Source organism: Nomascus leucogenys, chromosome 12, assembly GCF_006542625.1.
Source record: "Nomascus leucogenys isolate Asia chromosome 12, Asia_NLE_v1, whole genome shotgun sequence".
NCBI classification, from domain to species: domain Eukaryota; kingdom Metazoa; phylum Chordata; class Mammalia; order Primates; family Hylobatidae; genus Nomascus; species Nomascus leucogenys.
In genome coordinates, this window is record NC_044392.1 from 53683625 (window position 1) to 53707407 (window position 23783).

Here is a 23783-nt window from a genome sequence, read left to right on the forward strand (position 1 = left end):
AATAAAAGAATTAGCAAGACATGGTAGTGCGTGTATAATTTCAGCTACTTGAGAGGCTGAGGCATGAGAATCACTTGAACCCAGGAGGCAGAGGTTGCAGTGAGCTGAGATCATGCCACTGTACTCCAGCCTGGGTAACAGAGTGAGACTCTGCCTAAAAAAAAAAAGAGAGAGAGAGCAGGGGATGGAAATTGGGGTAATTGGAACTGATGGGATTGGAAGAAGTAATAAGGACAGAAGAAAGGAGAAAAAATTAAATGGGAGGAATGAGGACAGTTTGGGGCTTCTGTTCCTGTCAGATTTTCAAAATCCCACGGAATAGAAACTCTCTCTGAACTGTTGTCTGCACATTGGAATCATCTGGGGAGCTTTAAAAAATGGAGATAGTAGAATACATGCTTGGCTCTAGAAATATAATGGTGAACCACACAGGTGTGGTCTGTCATAACAGAAGTCAGAGCATTATGATGAAACACAGCTTATTTATTTTCAAGGAAGCAGTTTATAAAGTGTTAAAATTTTGCCAAGTGGATAATCAGAAGAAAAACTTCTACATTAAGTCTTTAGCAGAGAATAAGTTTAAACCACATTGGAGATAAAAACCAGAAACTTGATAATCAGACAGAATGATGGATGCCCTCCCAACCTCCTCCCATCCTCAGTTGATTTCATGCCTTTTCAGTAACTGCCAAAACTGGCTAAGATGCTTAGTAAAGACACCACATGTGTGAGTCCCATCCTAGGCCTACTGAATAATAACCAACATGTAGCACTATGTTCCTGGCACTGTTGTGATTGGCATAATTATCCATTCACTTACTCCTGACAATAACTCTATAAAGTGGATACTATTATTATCCACTTCTTAAAGATGAAGAAACACAGGTACAGAGAGGCTTAATGATGTGCCCAAGGTCACACTGCTAGTAGGTGACAGAAATAAGGTTTGAGCCTAAGACTGCGTTCTTAACCTCCATACCATATTGTGGCCGGATTTTAAGAGCAGAATTTTCTGCTGTTTACTAAAAACAACAGGCTTTTAGCCCATGTCCAAGACTGATGATGATACAGGTATGCAGGTCAGCTAAGGGGATCCACTCCAGATCTGAATAAGGACCATTGTCACATAAAATCAGTCCCCAAAACAGAGTCAGGGTGCAAAAGGATTGTATTTCTGTTCAACTAAGAAATGCTATAAAGCCACTTTTATGTAGCTGGCCAACACTGTGTTCGTTTTTATGAAATAAGAAATGTAAAACTTATCTAGGGCACCTCAATACTATTAAATGTTCAGAAAACTAGCTTAAAAGCAAACCCGTTCTCCTCTAGAAACCCAAGATGCCAATAGGAAAGAAGGCTAAGGTAAAGAAGGCGGCCCCCGCCCCTGCTATCAGTGAAGAAGCAGGAAGCCAAAAAAGTTGCGAATCCTCTGTTTGAGAAAAAGCCTAAGAATTTTGGCATTGGACAGGACATACAGCCCCAAAGGGACCTCGCCCTCTTTGTCAAAAGGCCCCCCTATATCAGGTTGCAGCAGCAAAGAGCTATCCTTTTATAAGCTGCTGAAAGCACTTCCTGCCATTAACCAGTTCACCCAGGCTTTGCATTGCCAAACAGCTACTGACTGCTTACGCGGGCCCACAAGCACAGACCAGAGACAAAACAAGAGAAGAAGCAGAGACTGTTGTCCTGGACTGAGAAGAAAGCTGCTAGCAAAGGGGATATCCCCACCCAGACACCACCCGTCTTTCCAGCAGGGGTTAACACAATCACCACCTTGGTGGAGAACAAGAAGACTCAGCTGGTGGTGATTGCACACGATGCGGATCCCATCGAGCTGGTTGTCTTCCTGCCTGCTCTGTGTCCCAAAATGGGGGTCCCTTACTGCATTATCAAGGGGGAGGTAAGATTAGGGTGTCTAGTCCACAAGAAGACCTGCACGACGTTGCCTTCACACAGGTTCACTAGGAAGACAAAGGAGGTGTGGCTAAGTTGGTGGCAGTTTTCAGAACCAGTTACATGGACAGATATGATGAAATTCGCTGCCACTGGGGAGGCAATGTCCTGGCTCCTAAATCTGTGGGTTAATCACCGAACTGGAAAAGGGAAAGGTTAAAGAAGGTGCCACTAAACTGGGTTAAATGTACACTGCTGAATTTTCTGTAAATAAAAAGAATAAAAATTCTCCTTCAAAAAATGAAAAAATAAAAATAAAAGCAAACTCAGCAAACCCAATGCATGTCAGTTTGGAGATCAATAAAGGTGGCTGGTGTTCTTTGGAATATAATAAGTTTAACTATCTTTTTTAAATTTTTTTCCTTGAGATGGAGTCTCGCTCTGTCACCCAGGCTGGAGTGCAGTGGCGCGATCTCGGCTCACTGCAAGCTCTGCCTCCCGGGTTCACCCCGTTCTCCTGCCTTAGCCTCCCGAGTAGCTGGGACTACAGGCACTCGCCACCACGCCCGGCTAATTTTTTTGTATTTTTAGTAGAGACGAGGTTTCATCGTGTTAGCCAGGATGGTCTCGATCTCCTGACCTCGTGATCCGCCCGCCTCGGCCTCCCAAAGTGCTAGGATTAAAGGCGTGAGCCAACCGCGCCCGGCCACCTGACACTGTTAAGATAAACTGTCGTATGCACCTAGTTGCAGGGAGGGTTTCAAGTATTAAGGGACTAGGAGATGTATGTACCTGGAACCTCCAGAGCCCTCCGATGTCATCAGTCCTTTCAAAGCAGACAGGTTCCAAGCCTTCTTCTACGCAGCACTTGATGGAAGAGAGCCCGCTCACTCCTCCCCCAATCACAGCAATTCTTTTCTTAGTCATGGTCTCCCGAGATCTTCACCTGTCAATGTCGCCTGTCCTAAAGAAAGGATGACAAAAGACAAAAAGCACACATCGGTTAACATTTTTCAAGGAAGACCTTGGCCATGGCATTCGAATAAATTCTGTACAAGAGGTGCCTTGAGAAGGACAGATTCGACGGCCCTCTTCACCAGAGGAAATCGTTCTGCTGGCATGGGGAGCCCTGAGCCTGCAAGACCCAGAGCTGAGAGTGCTCTGCTGCGGTACCCGATCTCACCGCCTTTCCTGAAGCGCTCAACAGATCCTTCAGCTGCGATCTGGAGGCTACTCAACAGGCAGCTGTTGTCAAATTAGTATAAACCAACAACGTACAAACAGCAAGAGCCAACGGGGAGGGGCTGTAGCACTCCACCTCTTTTCAGGGACCACTCCCCCGCCCACTCAGCGGCACCCATTCTCCCTCCCTCGATGGAAATAAAACGTGCGCTGAAGCTGCTTTGGGAGAAAAAGTTAATCCTACAACTTCTCTATATTTCAGCTGCTGTTGCCAGCACTCTCAACTACTTTCTCTGAAAACAGAGTGCCCCCTAGCCCCATCTGTGCTCACTTCTGCGTCCACTTTTAACTTCCTGGTTTTTGCCTTAAAGTGACAAACACTTCCTAGTGAAGGGAAAACTGTCAACAACCCCAAAGCAAGTTCTACCCCAAATGCTTAAGTAAACACCTACCCTTCAAGTGATCTGTCCAAACAGATTGTAGCAGGATGAGCCACAGACAAAACTCCTCAGACACCAAATTAAAGAAGGAAGAGGTTTTTATTCGGCCGGGAGCGTCGGCAGACTCGCGTCTTAAGAGCCCAGATCCCTGAAAAAGAAATTCTTGGCCTTTTTAAAGGCTTACAACTTTAAGGGGTCCACGTGAAAGGGTCGTGATACATCAAGCAAGCGTGGGAAACATGACTGGGGGCTACAGGCATCAGCTAACAGAACAAAAAGTTTTACAATGCTTTTTTCATACAGTGTCTGGAATTCACAGATAACACAAGTAGTTTAGGTCAGGGGTTGATGTTATTATTATTACTCTTTTTAACTCCTAGGGCGGGGTGGTGGTGCCAAGGTTGTCTGGCTATTTATCTTACTTTTTTTTTTTTTTTTTTTTCCAACTTTTTGCTTTTTCTCTCCTCCTGTCTTGTGAACTAGGCAAGGTGGGGGGAGGAGGGCAGCAGGAGCAGTAGTGGTCTCCTTCCTTAAGATGATCCTGCCCCCGCTTCCACCCCCGCCTCACCTATACCTCTCTCCTCCCCTCCTCACAATCTGGATCTAAGAATCTATTTACTTTTAAATCCCCATGCACTGAGCTGAGTGCTGGAGTATAGTGAGGAATGTACTGTTTCCTACTCAGAGGGGCTTACAGATTAGTGGAGGAGACCAAAACATAAACAGGTAATTTTAACGAAATAAAAGTATTTTTAATAGTGCTTTCACACAGTTATATTAGTAACCAAAAATACAAAATATACCACTTCTAAAATGTAACTTTTCAAATATAAAGTCATGTAGAACCACCAATATAACAGATACAAGATTCCAGGCACTGGGTTAGAACAAGGGCCCATCCAGACAAGGGTTCTATTTGACAGATGTGAGGGGTTGTAAGAGGCATGGATTGTGGCTCATGCCTTGGATCCTTGCTCTCCTTCTACCACTCCCTGAGTCAGTTTTGCTCTTCCAATCTGCACCTGCTAATCTTGGACTTTTACATGAGAGGCAACTGATATTTTGTTTGTGCCATTGAATTTTTTGTTGTATTTATAGCAACTTAGCAGACTCTAACATTAATATGTTTTGGAACAGTCAAACTCTTTTTTTTTTTTTTTTTGAAACAGGGCACTTGGGCTGGAGTGCAGTGGTGCAATCATGGCTCACTGCAGCCTCTATCTCCTGGGCTCAAGCAATCCTCCCACCTCAGCCTCCTGAGTAGGGACTACAGCTGTGTGCCACCACACCTGGTAATTTTTATATTTTTTGTAGAAATGAGGTTTCACTATGTTGCTCAAGCTGGTCTTGAACTCCTGGGCTCAAGTGATCCACCTGCCTTGGCCTCCCAAAGTGCTGGGATTACAGGCATGAGCCAACAAGGCCAGCCTGTAAAATATTTTAAAGACTAATATCTTTCACAAAAGCATTCAACTATAAATGCGAATTTATACTAAAATAGTATCTTTTAAAAATAAAATTCTGAAGACAGTGTTTCAACACAACCATTTTATATGCTAGAAGTTAACTTAAAATGAATTATTTGTAAATTGGATAATTTTGAATGCACTAGAAGAAATGCCTAAAGGAAAACATGAATACTTTTATCAACTGAGTATTAATTTCCTCCTACTGAATTAGTTTTACAAATAATGCAAGAATTACTTTTAAAATCTAGTTAACAATGTAATTTCATTTTAATGTCCCCCTACTTCAATTGCGTCTTAGAATTAATTGCTTTTGAATATAGCAAATATGTTTTGTGTTGTTTTAAAATTACTTATACAATGTTTTAAACCTTGACTCAAAATTTCTCTCTCTTGGCTAGCTGACAATTTGCAAGTGAGTCAATTTCTTCATTGAAAAATAACTTGATACATCCAAATTAATATACACTCAACTCAGTTACTCATGCTATTACAAGACAGCAATATTATGAGTGAGAAATAATGACTAATTCCAAGATAACATATGACACTTTTGAAGGAGTGTATGTGTATGGATGCACATGCATGTAGAACTGGGTTTGCAGAGTTTCTGCAAAGGTCCAACCCAGAAAGAGCTTTCAAACACTACGGTCTCACCTCTACTCAGATGCTATCCTGTGTTCTAACTCTTTCTATTACGTTTGCATTTTGCCTATATTCATTCAGCAGTCTCTTTTGAAGGCCCCCCCTTTTTTTTTTTGAGACGGAGTCTCACTGTGTCGCCCAGGCTGCAGTGCAAGTGGTGCCACCTTGGCTCACTGCAAGCTCCATGCAGGCTACTTTTTTTTTTTTATTATTATACTTTAAGTTTTAGGGTACATGTGCACAACGTGCAAGTTAGTTACATATGTATACATGTGCCATGTTGGTGTGCTGCACCCATTAACTCGTCATTTAACATTAGCTATATCTCCTAATGCTATCCCTCCCTCAGCCCCCCACCCTACAATAGGCCCCAGTGTGTGATGTTCCCCTTCCTGTGTCCATGTGTTCTCCTTGTTCAATTCCCACCTATGAGTGAGAATATACGGTGTTTGGTTTTTTGTCCTTGCAATAGTTTGCTGAGAATGATGGTTTCCAGCTTCATCCATGTCCCTACAAAGGACATGAACTCATCATTTTTTATGGCTGCATAGTATTCCATGGTGTATATGTGCCACATTTTCTTAATCCAGTCTATCATTGTTGGACATTTAGCTTGGTTCCAAATGTTTGCTACTGTAAATACTACCACAATAAACACACATGTGCATGTGTCTTCATAGCAGCATGATTTATAATCTTTGGGTATATACCCAGTAATGGGATGGCTGGGTCAAAGGGTATTTCTAGTTCTAGATCCCTGAGGAATCGCCACACTGACTTCCACAATGGTTGAACTAGTTTACAGTCCCACCAACAGTGTAAAAGTGTTCCTAGTTCTCCACATCCTCTCCAGCACCTGTTGTTTCCTGACTTTTTAATGATGGCCATTCTAACTGGTGTGAGATGGTATCTCACTGTTGTTTTGATTTGCATTTCTCTGATAGCCAGTGATGATGATCATTTTTTCATGTGTTTTTGTCTGCATAAATGTCTTCTTTTGAGAAGTGTCTCTTCATATCCTTTGCCCACTTTTTGATGGGGTTGTTTGTTTTTTTCTTCTAAATCTGTTTGAGCTCACTATAGATTCTGGATATTAGCCCTTTGTCAGATGAGTAGATTGCAAAAATTTTCTCCCATTCTATAGGTTGCCTGTTCACTCTGATGGTAGTTTCTTTTGCTGTGCAGAAGCTCCTTAGTTTAATTAGATCCCATTTGTCAATTTTGGCTTTTGTTGCCATTGCTTTTGCTGTTTTAGACATGAAGTCCTTGCCCACGCCTATGTCCTGAATGGTATTGCCTAGGTTTTCTTCTAGGGTTTTTATGGTTTTAGGTCTAACATTCAAGTCTTTAATCCATCTTGAATTAATTTTTGTATAAGGTATAAGGAAGGGATCCAGTTTCAGCCTTCTACATATGGCTAGCCAGTTTTCCCAACACCATTTATTAAATAGGGAATCCTTTCCCCATTTCTTCTTTTTGTCAGGTTTGTCAAAGCTCAGCTGGTTGTAGATAGGCGACACTATTTCTGAGGGCTCTGTTCTGTTCCATTGGTCTATATCTCTGTTTTGGTACCAGTACCATGCTGTTTTGGTTACTGTAGCCTTGTAGTATAGTTTGAGGTCAGGTAGCATGATGCCTCCAGCTTTGTTCTTTTGGCTTAGGATTGATGTGGCAATGCGGGCTCTTTTTTGATTCCATATGAACTTTAAAGTAGTTTTTTCCACCTATGTGAAGAAAGTCATTGGTAGCTTGATGGGGATGGCATTGAATCCATAAATTACCTTGGGCAGTAGGGCCATTTTCACGATATTGATTCTTCCTACCCATGAGCATGGAATGTTCTTCCATTTGTTTGTGTCCTCTTTTATTTCATTGAGCAGTGGTTTGTAGTTCTCCTTGAAGAGGTCCTTCACGTCCCTTGTAAGTTGGATTCCTAGGTACCTCATTCTCTTTGAAGCAATTGTGAATAGGAGTTCACTCATGATTTGGCTCTCTGTTTGCCTGTGTATAAGAATGCTTGTGATTTTTGCACATTGATTTTGTATCCTGAGACTCTGCTGAAGTTGCTTATCAGCTTAAGGAGATTTTGGGCTGAGATGATGGGGTTTTCTAGATATACAATCATGTCATCTGCAAACAGGGACAATTTGACTTTCTCTTTTCCTAATTGAATACCCTTTATTTCCTTCTCCTGCCTGATTGCCCTGGCCAGAACTTCCAACACTATGTTGAATAGGAGTGGTGAGGGAGGGCATCCCTGTCTTGTGCCAGTTTTCAAAGGGAATGCTTCCAGTTTTTGCCCATTCAGTATGATATTGGCTGTGGGTTTGTCATAGAAAGCTCTTATTATTTCGAGATACGTCCCATCAATACCTAATTTATTGAGAGTTTTTAGCATGAAGCGTTGTTGAATTTTGTCAAAGGCCTTTTCTGCATCTATTGAGATAATCATATGGTTTTTGTCTTTGGTTCTGTTTATATGCTGGATTACACTGATTGATTTGCATATGTTGAACCAGCCTTGCATCCCAGGGATGAAGCCCACTTGATCATGGTGGATAAGTTTTTGATGTGCTGCTGGATTTGGTTTGCCAGTATTTTATTGAGGATTTTTGCATCGATGTTCATCAGGGCTATTGGTATAAAATTCTCTTATTTTGTTGTGTCTCTGCCAGGCTTTGGTATCAGGATGATGCTGGCCTCATAAAATGAGTTAGGGAGGATTTCCTCTTTTTCTATTGATTGGAATAGTTTCAGAAGGAATGGTACCAGCACCTCCTTGTACCTCTGATAGAATTTGGCTGTGAATCCATCTGGTCCTGGACTTTTTTTGGTTGGTAAGCTGTTAATTATTGCCTCAATTTCAGAGCCTGTTATCGGTCTATTCAGAGATTCAAATTCTTCCTGGTTTAGTCTTGGGAGGATGTATGTGTCAAGGAATTTATCCATTTCTTCTAGATTTTCTAGTTTATTTGTGTAGAGGTGTTTATGGTATTCTCTGACGGTAGATTGTATTTCTGTGGGATCGGTGGTGATATCCCCTTTATCATTTTTATTGCATCTATTTGATTCTCCTCTCATTTCTTCTTTATTAGTCTCGCTAGTGGTCTATCAATATTGTTGATCTTTTCAAAAAACCAGCTCCTGGATTCATTGATTTTTTGAAGGTTTTTTTGTGTCTCTATTTCCTTCAGTTCTGCTCTGATCTTAGTTATTTCTTGCCTTCTGCTAGCTTTTGAATGTGTTTGCGCTTGCTTCTCTGGTTCTTTTAATTGTGATGTTAGGGTGTCAATTTTAGATCTTTCCTGCTTTCTCTTGTGGGCATTTAGTGCTATAAATTTCCCTCTACACACTGCTCTGAATGTGTCCTAGAGATTCTGGTATGTTGTGTCTTTGTTCTCGTTGGTTTCAAAGAACATCTTTATTTCTACCTTCATTTAGTTATGTACCCAGTAGTCATTCAGGAGCAGGTTGTTCAGTTTCCATGTAGTTGAGCAGTTTTGAGTGAGTTTCTTAATCCTGAGTTCTAGTTTGATTGCACTGTGGTCTGAGAGACAGTGTGTTATAATTTCTGTTCTTTTACATTTGCTGAGGAGAGCTTTAATTCCAACTATGTGGTCAATTTTGGAATAGGTGTGGTGTGGTGCTGAAAAGAATGTATATTCTGTTGATTTGGGGTGGAGTGTTCTGTAGGTGTCTATTAAGTCTGCTTGGTGCAGAGCTGAGTTCAATTCTTGGATATCCTTGTTAATTTTGTGTCATGTTGATCTGTCTAATGTTGACAGTGGGGTGTTAAAGTCTCCCATTATTATTGTGTGGGAGGCTAAGTCTCTTTGTAGGTCTCTAAGGACTTCCTTTATGAATCTGAGTGCTCCTGTATTGGGTGTATATATATTTAGGATAGTTAGCTGTTTTTGTTGAATTGATCCTTTTACTAATATGTAATGGCGTTCTTTGTCTCTTTCGATCTTTGTTGGTTTAAAGTCTGTTTTATCAGAGACTAGGATTGCAATCCCTGCCTTTTTTTTGTTTTCCATTTACTTGGTAGATCTTCCTCCATCCCTTTATTTTGAGCCTATATGTGTCTCTGCACATGAGATCGGTTTCCTGAATACAGCACATTGATGGGTCTTGACTCTTTATCCAATTTGCCAGTCTGTGTCTTTTAATTGGAGCATTTAGCCCATTTACATTTAGGGTTAATATTGTTATGTGTGAATTTGATCCTGTCATTATGATGTTAGCTGGTTATTTTGCTCGTGAGTTGATGCAGTTTCTATCTAGCCTCGATGATCTTTACAATTTGGCATGTTTTTGCAGTGGCTTCTACCGGGTGTTCCTTTCCATGTTTAGTGCTTCCTTCGGGAGCTCTTTCAGAGCAGGCTTGGTGGTGACAAAATCTCTCAGCATTTGCTTGTCTGTAAAGTATTTTATTTCTCCTTCACTTATGAAGCTCAGTTTGGCTGGATATGAAATTCTGGGTTGAGCATTCTTTTCTTTAAGAATGTTGAATATTGGCCCCCACTCTCTTCTGACTTGTAGAGTTTCTGCCAAGAGATCCACTGTTAGTCTGATGGGCTTCCCTTTGTGGGTAACCCGACCTTCCTCTCTGGCTGTCCTTAACATTTTTTCCTTCATTTCAGCTTTGGTGAATCTGACAATTATGTGTCTTGGAGTTGCTCTTCTCAAGGAGTATCTTTGTGGCATTCTCTGTATTTCCTGAATTTGAATGTTGGCCTGCCTTGCTAGATTGGGGAAGTTCTCCTGGATAATATCCTGCATAGTGTTCTCCAACTTGGTTCCATTCTCCCCGTCACTTTCAGGTCCACCAATCAGACGTAGATTTGGTCTTTTCACATAGTCCCATATTTCTTGGAGGCTTTGTTCATTTCTTTTTATTCTTTTTTCTCTAAACTTCTCTTCTCACTTCATTTCATTCATTTGATCTTCCATCACTAATACACTTTCTTCCAGTTGATCGAATTGGCTACTGAGGCTTGTGCGTTCATCATGTAGTTCTTGTGACTTGGTTTTCAGCTCCATCAGGTCCTTTAAGGACTTCTCTGCATTGGTTATTCTAGTTAGCCATTCTTCTAATTTTTTTTCAAGGTTTTTAACTTCTTTGCCATGAGTTCAAACTTCCTCCTTTAGCTCGGAGTAGTTTGATCATCTGAAGCCTTCTTCTTTCTACTTGTCAAAGTCATTCTCCGTCCAGCTTTGTTCCGTTGCTGGTGAGGAGCTGTGTTCCTTTGGAGGAGGAGAGGCGCTCTGATTGCTACAGTTTCCAGTTTTTCTGCTCTGTTTTTTCCCCATCTTTGTGGTTTTATCTACCTTCGTTCTTTGATGATGGTGACGTACAGATGGGGTTTTGGTGTGGATGTTCTTTCTGTTTGTTAGTTTTCCTTCTAACAGTCAGGACCCTCTGCTGCAGGTCTGTTCGAGTTTGCTGGAGGTCCACTACAGACCCTGTTTGCCTGGGTATCAGCAGCAGGGGCTGCAGAACAGCAGATATTGGTGAATAGCAAATGTTGCTGCCTGATGGTTCCTCTGGAAGTTTTGTCTCAGAGGAGTACCCGGCCATGTGAGGTGTCAGTCTGCCCCTACTGGGGGGTGCCTCCCAGTTAGGCTACTCAGGGGTCAGGGACCCACTTGAGGAGGCAGTCTGTTCGTTCTCAGATCTCAAGCATGCTGGGAGAACCACTACTCTCTTCAAAGCTGTCAGACAGGGACATTTAAGTCTGCAGAGGATTCTGCTGCCTTTTGTTTCACTATGCCCTGCCCCCAGAGGTGGAGTCTACAGGGGCAGGCAGGCCTCCTTGAGCTGTGGTGGGCTCCTCCCAGTTTGAGCTTCCCGGCTGCTTTGTTTACCTACTCAAGCCTAAGCAATGGCGGGCACCCCTCCCCCAGCCTCGCTGCTGCCTTGCAGTTTGATCTGACTGCTGTGCTAGCAATGAGCGAGGCTCCGTGGGTGTAGGACCCTCAGAGCCAGGCACAGGATATAATCTCCTGGTGTGCCATTTGCTAAGACCATTGGAAACCGCAGTATTAGGGTGGGAGTGACCCGATTTTCCAGGTGCTGTCTGTTGCCCCTTTCTTTGACTAGGAAAGGGAATTCCCTGACCTCTTGTGCTTCCCGGGTGAGGCGATGCCTTGCCCTGCTTCGGCTCACGCTCAGTGCACTGCACCCACTGTCCTGCACTCACTTTCCGACACTCCCCAGTGAGATGAACCCGGTACCTCAGTTGGAAATGCAGAAATCACCCGTCTTCTGCTTCGCTCACACTGGGAGCTGTAGACTTGAGCTGTTCCTATTCGGCCATCTTGGCTCCACCCGCTGGAGGCCACTTTTAAATGGCATCTTTGTAAGATAGAATAGGCTTGAATCTTCTTTGAGGGAGAGCTGCAAAGGAAAGGTGCCTGACAAGCATTGGACTGTGACATGAGTGAGAAATATACTTTTTGCTGAATTAAAATGTGGAGAGCTTTGTTCAGTAGTAAGCCTTAATAAGTCAATCCTGACTAGTGCAAGAGTCATTTCTAGCACAGTGTCTGTTGGGAAAAAGCTGAGTGTTGGGAAGAAAGCTGAGGTGGGGCTTGCATGTCTGACATAATGTCCTCTGGAATGTGTGTAGACTTGCTGGCTCCTTGCTTCTAGCCCTCCAAGCTCCTAGATCGGTTGTATTCCTATTATCTCAAGTGGAAGAACATGTTCCATATAAATGCTAAACCGTCACAGCTGTAGATCATGAACCTGCCCTTTTGACCCCCACATTCTCACCACCTGTTTCTCTGTTGGATTACCAATAAATAGTGTGGGCTCCCAGAGCTCGGAGCCTTTGCAGCCTCCACAGTTGTGATGGCCCCCTGGTCCCACTTTACTTCTCAAACTGTTTTTCTCAGTCCTTTGACTCTGCCGGACTTCATCAACCCCATGATCTGGTGTTGGGTCTGATCGCCCCAACAGCATCCATTCTATGCTTGCTATGTGCTAGGTACTTTGTTACCCAGAGAGGAGGAAAGGAAAATGCATATCTAAAAAAGATGAGGAGATAAATCACAGCCATCATGGTAGGCTGAAAACATGCTCCCCAAAGATATATCCATGTCCTAAGCCGCAGAACCTATGGATGTTATAAGATAACATATGTAAAGTGCCCACACATGGCCTGGCATGTAGTTGGAGTTCAAGTGTTAGTCAGCATTAATTGTAAAAAATTATTTTATTTTCTAACTTAAAAATGTTTTCACTAATTTATTTTGAACTGACAAATAACAATTGTTTATATTTATGGAGTAATTGTGAAAAATTTGAAACGACTTCATAAACGTTCATCAAGATGCGGAAGGACTATATTGCATATTATATGTAATGAGATGCATTTATACTGACATGAAAAAATTATGAAAGATTTTAACCAGCATGGCCCTTATTTCATTTGTATAGTTTCCATGGCAGAGGGTAGGAACAATCTGGGCAAGCACATTTAAAGCTTAAACTTATATTCTAGGGTAAATCACATCCACTCATATTCCACTGTCCAAGGCAAATCACAGGGGTTCTTCCTATTAGGAAGCACTGCAAGTCACATGGCTAAGGGCATAAATGTATAATCATCTTATGGGGAGAAAGTGGATAGTTAGGAACAGTAATGCAATCTATCAAAGCTGGCTAGAGCCCACCATGGAGTAGATATACCACACTGTGTGTGTGTGTGTGTGTATGTGTGTGTGTATTTCTGTTTACTTTTATGACCCCTATCTGTGGGCCACACATATGGGGAAAACACGATGCCTGTAGACACCCCAAGCAAATGAGATTACCATGGGACCTCAATAATGAGGGATAACTTCCAATTTCTTAAGTCTCCACTGATGAGATGTGGATACTTGAGTGATCCCCAGGCTCATTCCCAAGTGAAGTTTTTTCATCCTTTGTAATACCTTGGACATTCAAATTTGTATTTAGTTTCTTGTGAAAAAAAGTTTCATTTAATTTTTACAACAGCATTATAGGATAGCTACTATTATCCTCATAATTTACTATGCATTATGGGCCTTTCAGAAGCACTCTGATTGTTAAAACCCTCTAATTAGGAAGACTAATTAGACATTCCATTTTTGAGCAATTTGAGGGGATAGAGGTGGGGGAACCCCCTTGCATCAAAGTTATAACTGTGCCTCAGGGATAGATACATGTGCAACAGAACCCAGAACAGGTATGCTCATTTTTCAAAACTAAAACCCAGGCTTTGTAGGGTTAGGGTAAAAAAATGGCTTTGGATTCTTGTCAATCAGAGGAGGAAGAAGGTCATAGAGAGTTCTTAGGGTCATAATTTTACATTGTCTAAAAATATTTTAGAGTAGGCTGAATCATGAGAAACATTTTGGCTTTGTATGGTTATATTATTGAGACAACCTGTCCCCTACATGGAAATATTGTCACGGGATTCTTGGGGTGTTGCTTTGTCAGACGGAAACCTCTGTGGCCATTGGTGCTTTTGCACAAGTTTTGCTCGAGCTTGTTGGGCTCGTTTGGTCCATTCAGCCTGGCAGGCTGCACATGGCTCATGCTACCAGCCTGGATCCCATGCCTGCCAAGGGCCAGCCAGATGCAGAGCAGAGAGGGGTGTGTGAGCAAATAGGAGGTCCAGCCACTACACACAGCCAAGCATGCCAGCTGCGGCAAGGCGGGCAGCTCCAGGTGCCAGTATGGGCACTGACTCCCTGTGAGGCTGCAGCTGGACCAGGGGTACCACAAGCAGGTTTCATGGCTGGCACTGGGGAATGCAGTGGTGCCTGGAAGCTTGGAGATGCCAAGAGCTAAAGAGCCCCAAAGAGGGTGTAACAGCCCTGGCTCAGTGAGCTCCTAGGTCTGGGCTTCCCAAAGGGCTGCAGCTCCTCTCTCCTTCTCCCTTCTCTCCTTCTTGTTGCCCACAATGTGGCAAGCAATGGGCATGTTTCAGCCCTGTTTGTGTTACAACTCTTTTAGCTCCACCATTTGGTGGGTCCTGAGTTCTTGTCCTGCATCCAGATAGAATGATGTAAGTTGACAAGTGGAGGGTGAGCAAGGTGAAAAGAAAGTTTATTGAGTTGACAGAACAGCTCAGAGGAGACCCACATTGGGTAGTTCCTCTCCACAGGCAGGTTGTCCCATTGAGTGTTCAGTTCTCAGCAGAGAGGAGACCCTGGAGTGGGTAGCTCCTCTCTGCAGCTGGTTGTACCAATGTCTGCTCAGCTCTCACTGAGAGGAGACCCTGGAGTAAGCAGCTCCTCTCCACAGCTGGCAGGTCATCATTGTCAACTCAGCTCTTAGCAGAGAGTAGACCCTGGGGTGGGTAGCTCCTCTCTGCAGCTGGTTATCCCACTGTCTCAAGTCTGGCTGAGTCTGGGGCTTTTACAGGCCTCAGAGGAGAGGAAGTGTGCACCAACTGGTCCATAGGCACCCAGATAAAACACCACAAGTTCTCACTCTGGTCTTTGGGACCAGCAGCCCAGCCTCCAGGCTTCAGGCCCTCCCCAGCTTGAGGGTAGGTCTTCACCGGTGACCTGCTCCCTTCCACCCAGGAGCCTGCCTTCTGCTGCCATTCATGGCACCCAAACTGTTTGTGCAAAGGGGCACCTGCAGGCAAGCACAGAGGCTGAGCTGCCCCCAGCACCCCCTCAGCCTCCCTCCCATGCTGGCACCCAAAGTCCTGAGGGGGCCAAAGCCACGTGTCAGTGTTGCCTGGAGTGGGCGCACACCCAGCCAGGCTGCAATAGCACCCAGCCTCAGCTCCAACCTTGCTTGGGGAATGGAGCAGGTGCTGGGTGCAGGAAGAAGCCAGGCAATGGGAGGAGACACTTCTTAGCCTGCAGGAACGGGGTGGGGGGCCTACCAGGGCCCCCAAGAGGGCAGAGATGCCCAGGTCTGCAGCTGTGGCTTGAGCAGCTATAGCTGCACCCAGGAGGGTGGGGCTCCTGCCTGCTCCAGGCCCCCAAGAGCACAGGGAGGCCCAGTTGGTGGACATGACTCCGGCAGCTGCAGCTGTGCCTGAGAGGGTAGGGCTCCTGCCTGCTTTTAGCCCCAAAGAGCACAGGGATGCCCAGGTCTGCAGCTGCAGCTGGGCAGCCACAGCTGCGCCTGGGGAGCAGGAAGCTCCTGCCCTGCCAACTCAGAAGGAGGCAGGGCCTCCACCTGTTCCTGGTTCCGTCAGCTCCATGGAGCTGGCAGCCCTGGTGTGCCACCCCCATTGCAAGTGGCATCATGAGAGCAGCTGCTCTAGATAGGCCATCACTGCCGTCAATATGTCACAAAAGTTAAATTTCCAGTTTGGCAAACTCAAAAGCCTTCTGGGACTAGCTAGGCAGATTGCATAAACGTTACACTGCTGGTTGGAGAACATAAAGAATGAAATTCTGGGTGACCAATGTGATGGCATGGCATGACAGTCTAAAGGTATCCAGTTAAAAAGGAAAACACTGTCATTTCAAGCAAAAAGACCGTGGGCAAATTTTGATGCCTACAATTTCTAAACTGTACTTGATAATATTCCTGTTTTACAACCTTACCTTTGATAGTAAAAGGGAGTGGCAATTCTCTGAGAAGACTGGGCAAGAGTCCTATGAAACCAACTTACTTTTTTTCTATACTTCTATACTGTGGTATATTTTCCCTGGCTTTCTGGGTTCTAAATTTATTACATGTTATTTCGTGACAAAGAGGTATACTGGCATCAAAAGTCAAAATACAGTTTTTCATTTCTTGCAAGAAAGAAAACCCAAGTCTTTTTCATCCCAGCACAAAAATTTTCCACCCATGGGCACGGACCTAATTCTAACCTAAGTCCAAAGTTCCAAGTTCATTTACTCAAGAGGTCTGAATACATGTTTACTTTGGTCACAGCTTTTATGCAATTCCCATACCTGACTCACTAGGTGCTTCTAACTGGTGCCCTGATGTTACCTAACAGAGCAAGGACACAACAAACAGCAAACATAATTTCTTTCTTAAGCTGTGCTTATTTCACGCTTGTTTTGGTAATGTTTGCACATGCTAAGTCCCACTGACAGTGTTAGTTGGTTAGCACTAATCTTGTGGAGCTGTTGTTGCCAAAGGACGTATCCTTTCTGTGGAGGCATAAAACAATTAACAAAAACAGCATGATTGATAACCTGAACAATGAATGAAAAATGAGTTGAGGCTAAATTTTATTCTGGGAGTTAATCATGACTCACTAGAAAACACTGGACCAGCTTCCTAAACTTTCTGTGCCTTGGTTTGCCCATCTGTGAAATGCACTCTCTGTACTTCAAAGTTATAACAATCATATGCCCTAGATTTTAAAATTGTTCCACAGGCACCTCATTCAAACATTCAACAATGTTTATTGAGTGCATACTATTGTAATGCCTAACCTTGTTTTTACTAACCCTGTTTTTAGTAAAAACCTCCCTTTCCTTTAATCACCTAGCCTTGTTTCCACCTGAATTGACTGTCCCTTAGCTAAGAGAGCCAGACAGACTCCATCTTGGCTCTTTCACTGGCAGCCCCTTCCTCAAAGACTTAACTTGTGCAGGCTGACTCCTAGAACATCCAAGAATGCAATTAACTGATAAAATACTGTGGTGAGCTATATCCGCAGTTCCCAGGAATTCGTCCGATTGATAATGCCCAAAGCCCCACGTCTATCACTTTGTAATAGTCTTAAAGCTGCTGCACCTAGAACTGTTTACTTTCCTGTAACCATTTATCCTTTTAACTTTTTGCCCACTTTACTTCTGTAAAATTGTTTTAACTAGACCCCTCCCCTTTCTAAACCAAAGTATTTCTTTCTAAACCAAAGAAAATCTAGCCCCTTCTTCAGGGCCGAGAGAACTTTGAGCGTTAGCCGTCTCTCAGCCGCCGGCTAAATAAACAGACTCTTAATTCGTCTCAAAGTGTGGTGTTTTCTCTAACTCGCTCAAGTACAACACTATGTGCCCAGCACCGTTTGTACAAATCCAACACATCCCCGCAGTTGCTCGGGCCACATCCCTGAAACCAACCTTTGCTTTTGCATTTCTCCCAGATGCTCAATCAGTGAATCCTATAGGCTCTATCTTTTCAATAGATCTAGTAGCAGACCACTACTCACCACTCCACTATCACCATGCTGGCCCCAAAACTATCAACTCTTGCCCAGACTACTGCAATAGTTTCCAAACTACCTCCTTGCTTCCATCCTGATCATCTACAGATCTCTTCATACAGTATCCAGAGCAAAACTTTTCTATGTGTCACCTCATTGGCAGACCTGGAGTCTCTCAGCTACCTTTCTTAGCTGTATTTTAGGTACCAGACTTAGTATACCAACAGTCTACTTGGCTTACAGCAAGGACTGTATCATCTGGTATTCTGTTACAACAAATGTACTTTAAGTTAAAAATAATAAACAGGCTTATATTTAAGTGGCAAGTGCTTGATATGGCTGCTTTAGCAGATAAGTCTACTGGTAGAATCTAGAGGGGAGGAAATAAGTCAAACATGGAGACCAAGATGCAAAAACCACTCATGAGCAGACACATAGGACAGAGGTCCTTCTGGAGAAGCCACCAAAGGATATAAATCTGTCTTCAGGTTTGTTTTGGAAAACATCCAAGCAGGAAAGCTGCTGTACAAAATTACTATTGCCCCATTATGTCACTGTGTTTTACTTTCGTCTTAGCATTAATCCTACCTTGTGGGGAAAAGAGAGATCAGACCGTTACTGTGTCTGTGTAGAAAGAAGTAGACATAAGAGACTCCATTTTGTTCTGTACTAAGAAAAATTCTTCTGCCTTGAGATGCTGTTAATCTGTAACCCTACTCCCAACCCTGTGCTCCCTGAAACATGTGCTGTGTCTGCTCAGGGTTAAACCGATTAAGGGCTGTGCAGGATGTGCTTTGTTAAACAAATGCTTGAAGGCAGCATGCTTGTTAAGAGTCATCACCAATCCCTAATCTCAAGTACCCAGAGACACAATACACTGCAGAAGGCCCCAGGGACCTCTGCCTAGGAAAGCCAGGTATTGTCCAAGGTTTCTCCCCATGTGATAGTCTGAAATATGGCCTCATGGGAAGAGAAAGACCTGACCTTCCCCCAGCCTGACACCTGTAAAGGGTCTGTGCTGAGGAGGATTAGTAAAAGAGGAAGGAAGGCCTCTTTGCAGTTGAGATAAGAGGAAGGCATCTGTCTCCTGCTCGTCCCTGGGCAATGGAATGTCTCGGTGTAAAGCCCGATTGTATATTCCATCTACTGAGATAGGAGAGAACTGCCTTAGGGCTGGAGGTGGGACATGCGGGCAGCAATACTGCTCTTGAAGGCATTGAGATGTTTATGTATATGCACATCAAAAGCAGAACACTTTTTTCTTTACCTTGTTTATGATGCAGAGACATTTGTTCACATGTTTTCCTGCTATCTCTCCACTATTACCCTATTGTCCCGCCACATCCCACTCTCTGAGAAATGCCCGATAATGATCAATAAATACTAAGGGAACTCAGAGGCCAGTGCCAGCGCAGGTCCTCCGTATGCTGAACGCCGGTCCCCTGGGCCCACTTTTCTTTCTCTGTACTTTGTCTCTGTGTCTCTTTCTTTTCTTAAGTCTCTCGTTCCACCCGACGAGAAACGCCCACAAGTGTGGAGGGGCAGGCCACCCCCTCACTACCTGATTTTTATTTATTGCTTGTCTCCTCCTTTTAAAATATAAGATCCAGGAGATTAGTGGCCTCTATCTTCAGTACCATAAAGAGTGCTTGGCACATAGTACGTGATTCAGTCAGTATTTATGAATGACTCAAGACACAACAATAGCTTCATAAAACAGTGCTTTGCTTGAGTTTTTATGAATAAACCAATCTGAAGTCATCCCTTTTGTAGCTCAGAACAAATTTCTCCCTTTTATTTTAGGGGAAGATGAGAATAATGGAGGGTGCAAATTTAACATGAGTTTACTGAAGAAGGAAGCATCAAGATTAACCTAAATGAGAATACTATTCTAATGACATTAGCCAGAGAATAATATCGTTCCTGTTCCAGCACTGCCAATTGCCATTACAAGTCACAATATCTTCATTTACAATGTGGGGACAATTATAACACCTAATTACTGGTTATTGTGAGGGTTAAATAAGAAAATATACTTAAAGCCCTTAGGACACCACCCAGAACTTAATAAATAAATGCAGCTATTTTGTTAATATCATATTTATATTAGTGGTATACTACATCATAAATCCACTCAAAGCTGATGTTGAGTCATGGTGACCCCTAACTGAACACATTGCCTCAATCTGCTCCCCATAATGCACTTGAGATACCCACTGCAACAATGACGTCTTTGGTGATTTTAATTTACTACTATTCAGAGGTTCCCAATTTTGGCCTACAGGTCACAGGCAGTAAGAAAGGGATTTCAGGGACTAAACCAATTTATCACTATGTAAACCGAACAAGGACAGTTCGATATTAGGGTGAATCACTGGAGGGCACGGAACAAGTCTTACTTCTACAACCCCCAGGGCCCAGCGGAGTATCTGACACGATAGTCGATGTTGATTAAACAATAAATGAATGATGAAAACATGCCACCTCCTTGACGGGCAGTTCAGGCAATCAGACGTCCTGTGCGTGATCAGACGCCTAGCGCTTCAGAAGCACGATTAGTGAGAACTGGGCAGCCCTTCTACGCTCCGCACTGCAAGAACTGCCTGTCCCGAAGGGTGACTGCACCAGCTCCGCTCCGGATATCTTGGCAGGACGCGCCCTCTGGCGGCGCCTCGCTCGTAGGTGGGCCCCAGCGCGCAATCGCCCGCCCCCGCGCGTTGGGAAGTTGGGAGGGAGCTGTGCGCTTGGCCGCGCGGGGCGGGGCCTTTACCGGCCCGATGGAGCGCGCGGGCGCTACCAGCCGCGGGGGCCAAGCGCCTGGCTTCTTATTGCGGCTTCATACTGAGGGCCGAGCCGAGGCGGCGCGGGCGCGGGTGCAGGAGCAGGACTTACGGCAGTGGGGGCTGACAGGTGAGCGGGCTCCGGGCGGACTTCGGCCAGGCGGGCCAACCTGTTGGGACTGCCTCTTGCGGGCCGGGGGTGCAGCGGGTGGGCCGCCTGGTGGGCAGTTTAGCCGCCGGCGCCAGGGCCTTCCTTCGCTCCTGCGGTGGTCGGAGAGAAACCGCGCCCGGGCTTGGTGGCCACGGCACCCGCCTGCGCGGCGCGAGGGGCCGGCGGACGCCAGATGAATGAGGTCGCGGGCCCGGGAGCCAGGCCTGGCCCCTGGCCTGTGGAGGGGAAACGTGGTGAGATCAGCGCCACCTGCAGGCCTCCGCTGAAGAGTTGGACGGCCTGGTGCACCAACGATGTAGGTTTCCAGTTGCTGTTCCGGTGGGTTTAGGTCCTGGCCTGGGGAGTTTATTGGTTGCTTCTATAAAACGATCAACTCATCTCCCAGCTTCAGCTTCTCCGTTTACTGTGCGTGCGCAGTTATTGGAGAATTCGCCACTGATTAATTCTCTCCCAATCGAGTTACGTGCGGTAGTGAGCGGACAAACTCAAGCAAAGCACTGTTTTATGAAGCTATTTTTGTGTCTTGAGTCATTCATATATACTGACTGAACCACGTACTATACACCAACTTAGCTTGTCCGCTCACCACCGCACGTAACTCGATTTACTGACACTAGCCCTTACGGAGAGTCTGCAAAGCGCGAACCTTGCATGCCTCCCAGCCCTGCCGCTGCATGGCTGACCGTACTTCCTGCAGCTCCGAGACCCCGCTCTCCTCCTGGGTCTGCGCTGACTCGCTGCTGAACCGCCCCAGCCTCGTTTTCCTTACTTACAAGTTGGGAACGTAGTGTGTGCTTTGACTGTATTGACAGAATCATGCATCAGTAATAATAATACAGTCGTTTATTCGTTACTTATTGAATGCTACTGGGAGCGTATTTTTAGGCATTGGCTACAGAGATGAGCAAAACAAATATGGACCCTTCCTATCTGGAGTTTTAGACTAGGAGAGTGCATTTAAAAGTATAAACAATAATTTATTTAAGTGCTCAATACCACGAAAGAGTGAGGTTTGTCATTCTAGGAATGAAACAAAAGGTGCAATTATGTGTTCAGCTTAGAAGAGAGAAAGATGAAGTTGAATGGAGAGGATGCAGATGTGAAAGAGAAAGACCTCTCTCCTTGCTGCCCTGAGTCTGTAAGAATGTGTGGCTGTAAGGAGTATGTATCCAGTTTTTTTTTTTTTTTTTTTTTTGAGACGGAGTCTCGGTCTGTCGCCCAGGCCGGAGTGCAGTGGCCCGATCTTGGCTCACTGCAAGCTTCGCCTCCCAGGTTCATGCCATTCTCCTGCCTCAGCCTCCCGAGTAGCTGGGACTACAGGCGCCCGCTACCACGCCCGGCTAATTTTCTGTATTTTTAGTAGAGACGGAGTTTCACCTTGTTAGCCAGGATGGTCTCGATCTCCCGACCTCGTGATCCGCCCGCCTCGGCCTCCCAAAGTGCTGGGATTACCGGCGTGAGCCACCGCGCCTAGCCTGTATCCAGTTTTAAGTATGAGCTTGTAGACTGGTCTTTTTATGTTTGGCTTTATCTTAACTAAAGTTTATGTTTGTGGGTTTGCCTATTTCCTTGCAAGTGTTGGTAATGGTTCTTTAAGAACTTGCGCGAGAGAGGGCTCAGAAAAGTGTGCCAGCTGATACTTAGCTGTGGATAATATGCCAGGAGAAACGTACATATCGGCAGGTGTTTTAGTGAAAACGAGGAGACAAGAGGTTGCAAGTTCGAGTGGATGGAATGGAGTGAGTAAATTCAGAATTAAGTAGGCAAATGTGGCGACTTGGATAAATTGGTAGTGGAGAGAAGGAAAATAGAAAAGCAGAGTCAAAGGAATAGCTACTGAATATTATAACTTGTAATTTCTATTTCTGTTTACCAGAATGAAATAGTATTATGAGAAACTATTCTTCATGAGTTGGTTAAAAAAATTCTTACTGCTTTTTTTTTTTTCTTTTGGGTACAGAAGTAGTACATATTTTCAGTAAAACATTCAGGGAAATAGCCTATGCATAAAGAAAATAAATATTAATCTCCATAATCGCCTTACTGTTAACATGTTCTCTATCCTGTATAATTTCCTTTACTTTCTGGTGGAGGGGGAAGGTGCAAAAATGGAGTTTCATGTACATGCTTTTGGGAAATCATAACTTTTTTTCCTTATCATTCAGTCTTCTTCAACATCATTTTTAATGATTACAGTGTTTCAGTATATGGATGTACCATAGTTTAGACAGTCCCTCTTCTTGGTATTTAGGTTCTTTTTTTTGCTATTGTAAGTAACATAAATATCCTTGTAACCAAATATTTAGTATAGCTATGGATGTTTAATTCCTGAAAGGTACCATTTCTAGAATAAAGAGTATGCAAAATTTTTGCTCATTTCTCTATACTCTAGCAACACTGGTATTTTCTAATTTGAGAAGTTAATATGCTATTGTATTGTTTAATGTTTATTTGGTTACCAATATTGATGGACATTTGGATATTCATCTTTGGATCATGAAGTTACCTTAGGACCTTTTTGTTTCTGGAATATGCAGACCTATTACTTCTTGCTGTTTTGATTGCTTTTTCACTACTTGTCATCTCCCTGACAGAAGGGCAAAAGAATCTACATCTGGAGGTTAAAAAACTAAAGACTACCTTTCCCAGACCCCACTGTAGTTTGGTTGTAAATGTGACTTGGCTTTAGCCAGGCACATGACTGTGGGAGATTTGGAAGGGGAAAGTGAGGGAAAGGACACAGAGGGGTTTGGATTTTCCGCTTCCCTCTTGGCTACTACCTCATGGGTCTCTGGGAGGGTACACAGCATTCATTTTGTTATCATGGATTGTGGCTGCGTTGATAGGTTCCTGGGGCTGACAGTACCGTGGCCTCCTGGTTGGTTCCTGGCTTCCAGGTCATGGAGGTAGATACTTCCTTGGTGTGCCCGTACTGTGGTGCTTGATTTAGCAGTTGTACCCAGAAGATCAGCCTAGATGTTACTCCTCCAGCCCTTTCGACAATCTTGTGGTGATCTAATTCCCTGTATTACATCCCTTTCTGCCTAACCTACCAAGGGTAATTTCTGGCTTTTGCTGTTGACTCCTAGGTGTTAAGT

At 44.1% G+C, this 23783-nt stretch overlaps 2 protein-coding genes and 2 pseudogenes across 12 annotated transcripts in view; 2 read left to right on the top strand and 2 right to left on the bottom strand.

Annotated features, from left to right (window-relative positions):
- FMO5 (flavin containing dimethylaniline monoxygenase 5) overlaps positions 1–3421 on the bottom strand; it is a 32104-nt gene extending 28683 nt beyond the window's left edge. For both annotated transcript variants that reach the window (XM_030824736.1, XM_030824735.1), the window contains exon 1: positions 2686–3421. In XM_030824736.1, coding sequence (XP_030680596.1) covers positions 2686–2820 — 135 coding nt within the window. In that variant the 5' untranslated portion in view covers positions 2821–3421. The remainder of the gene's footprint in view (positions 1–2685) is intronic.
- Positions 1–23783, bottom strand: part of LOC100585076 — a 1278821-nt pseudogene that overhangs the window by 115266 nt on the left and 1139772 nt on the right. The gene's annotated exons all lie outside the window — the stretch shown is intronic.
- On the top strand, positions 1298–2138 carry LOC115837635 (annotated as a pseudogene).
- The window catches only part of CHD1L (chromodomain helicase DNA binding protein 1 like), a 53451-nt gene continuing 50121 nt past the window's right edge, over positions 20454–23783 (top strand). For 7 of the 9 annotated variants that reach the window (XM_030824723.1, XM_030824724.1, XM_030824725.1 and 4 more), the window contains exon 1: positions 20491–20643. Coding sequence is in view for 1 of the 9 variants with exons in the window: in XM_030824721.1 (XP_030680581.1) it covers positions 20511–20643 (133 nt within the window). In the remaining 8 variants the exon portion in view is untranslated. Of the gene's footprint in view, positions 20644–23783 lie in introns of all 9 variants that reach the window. The other 2 variants (XM_030824721.1, XM_030824722.1) reach the window with 2 other exon arrangements.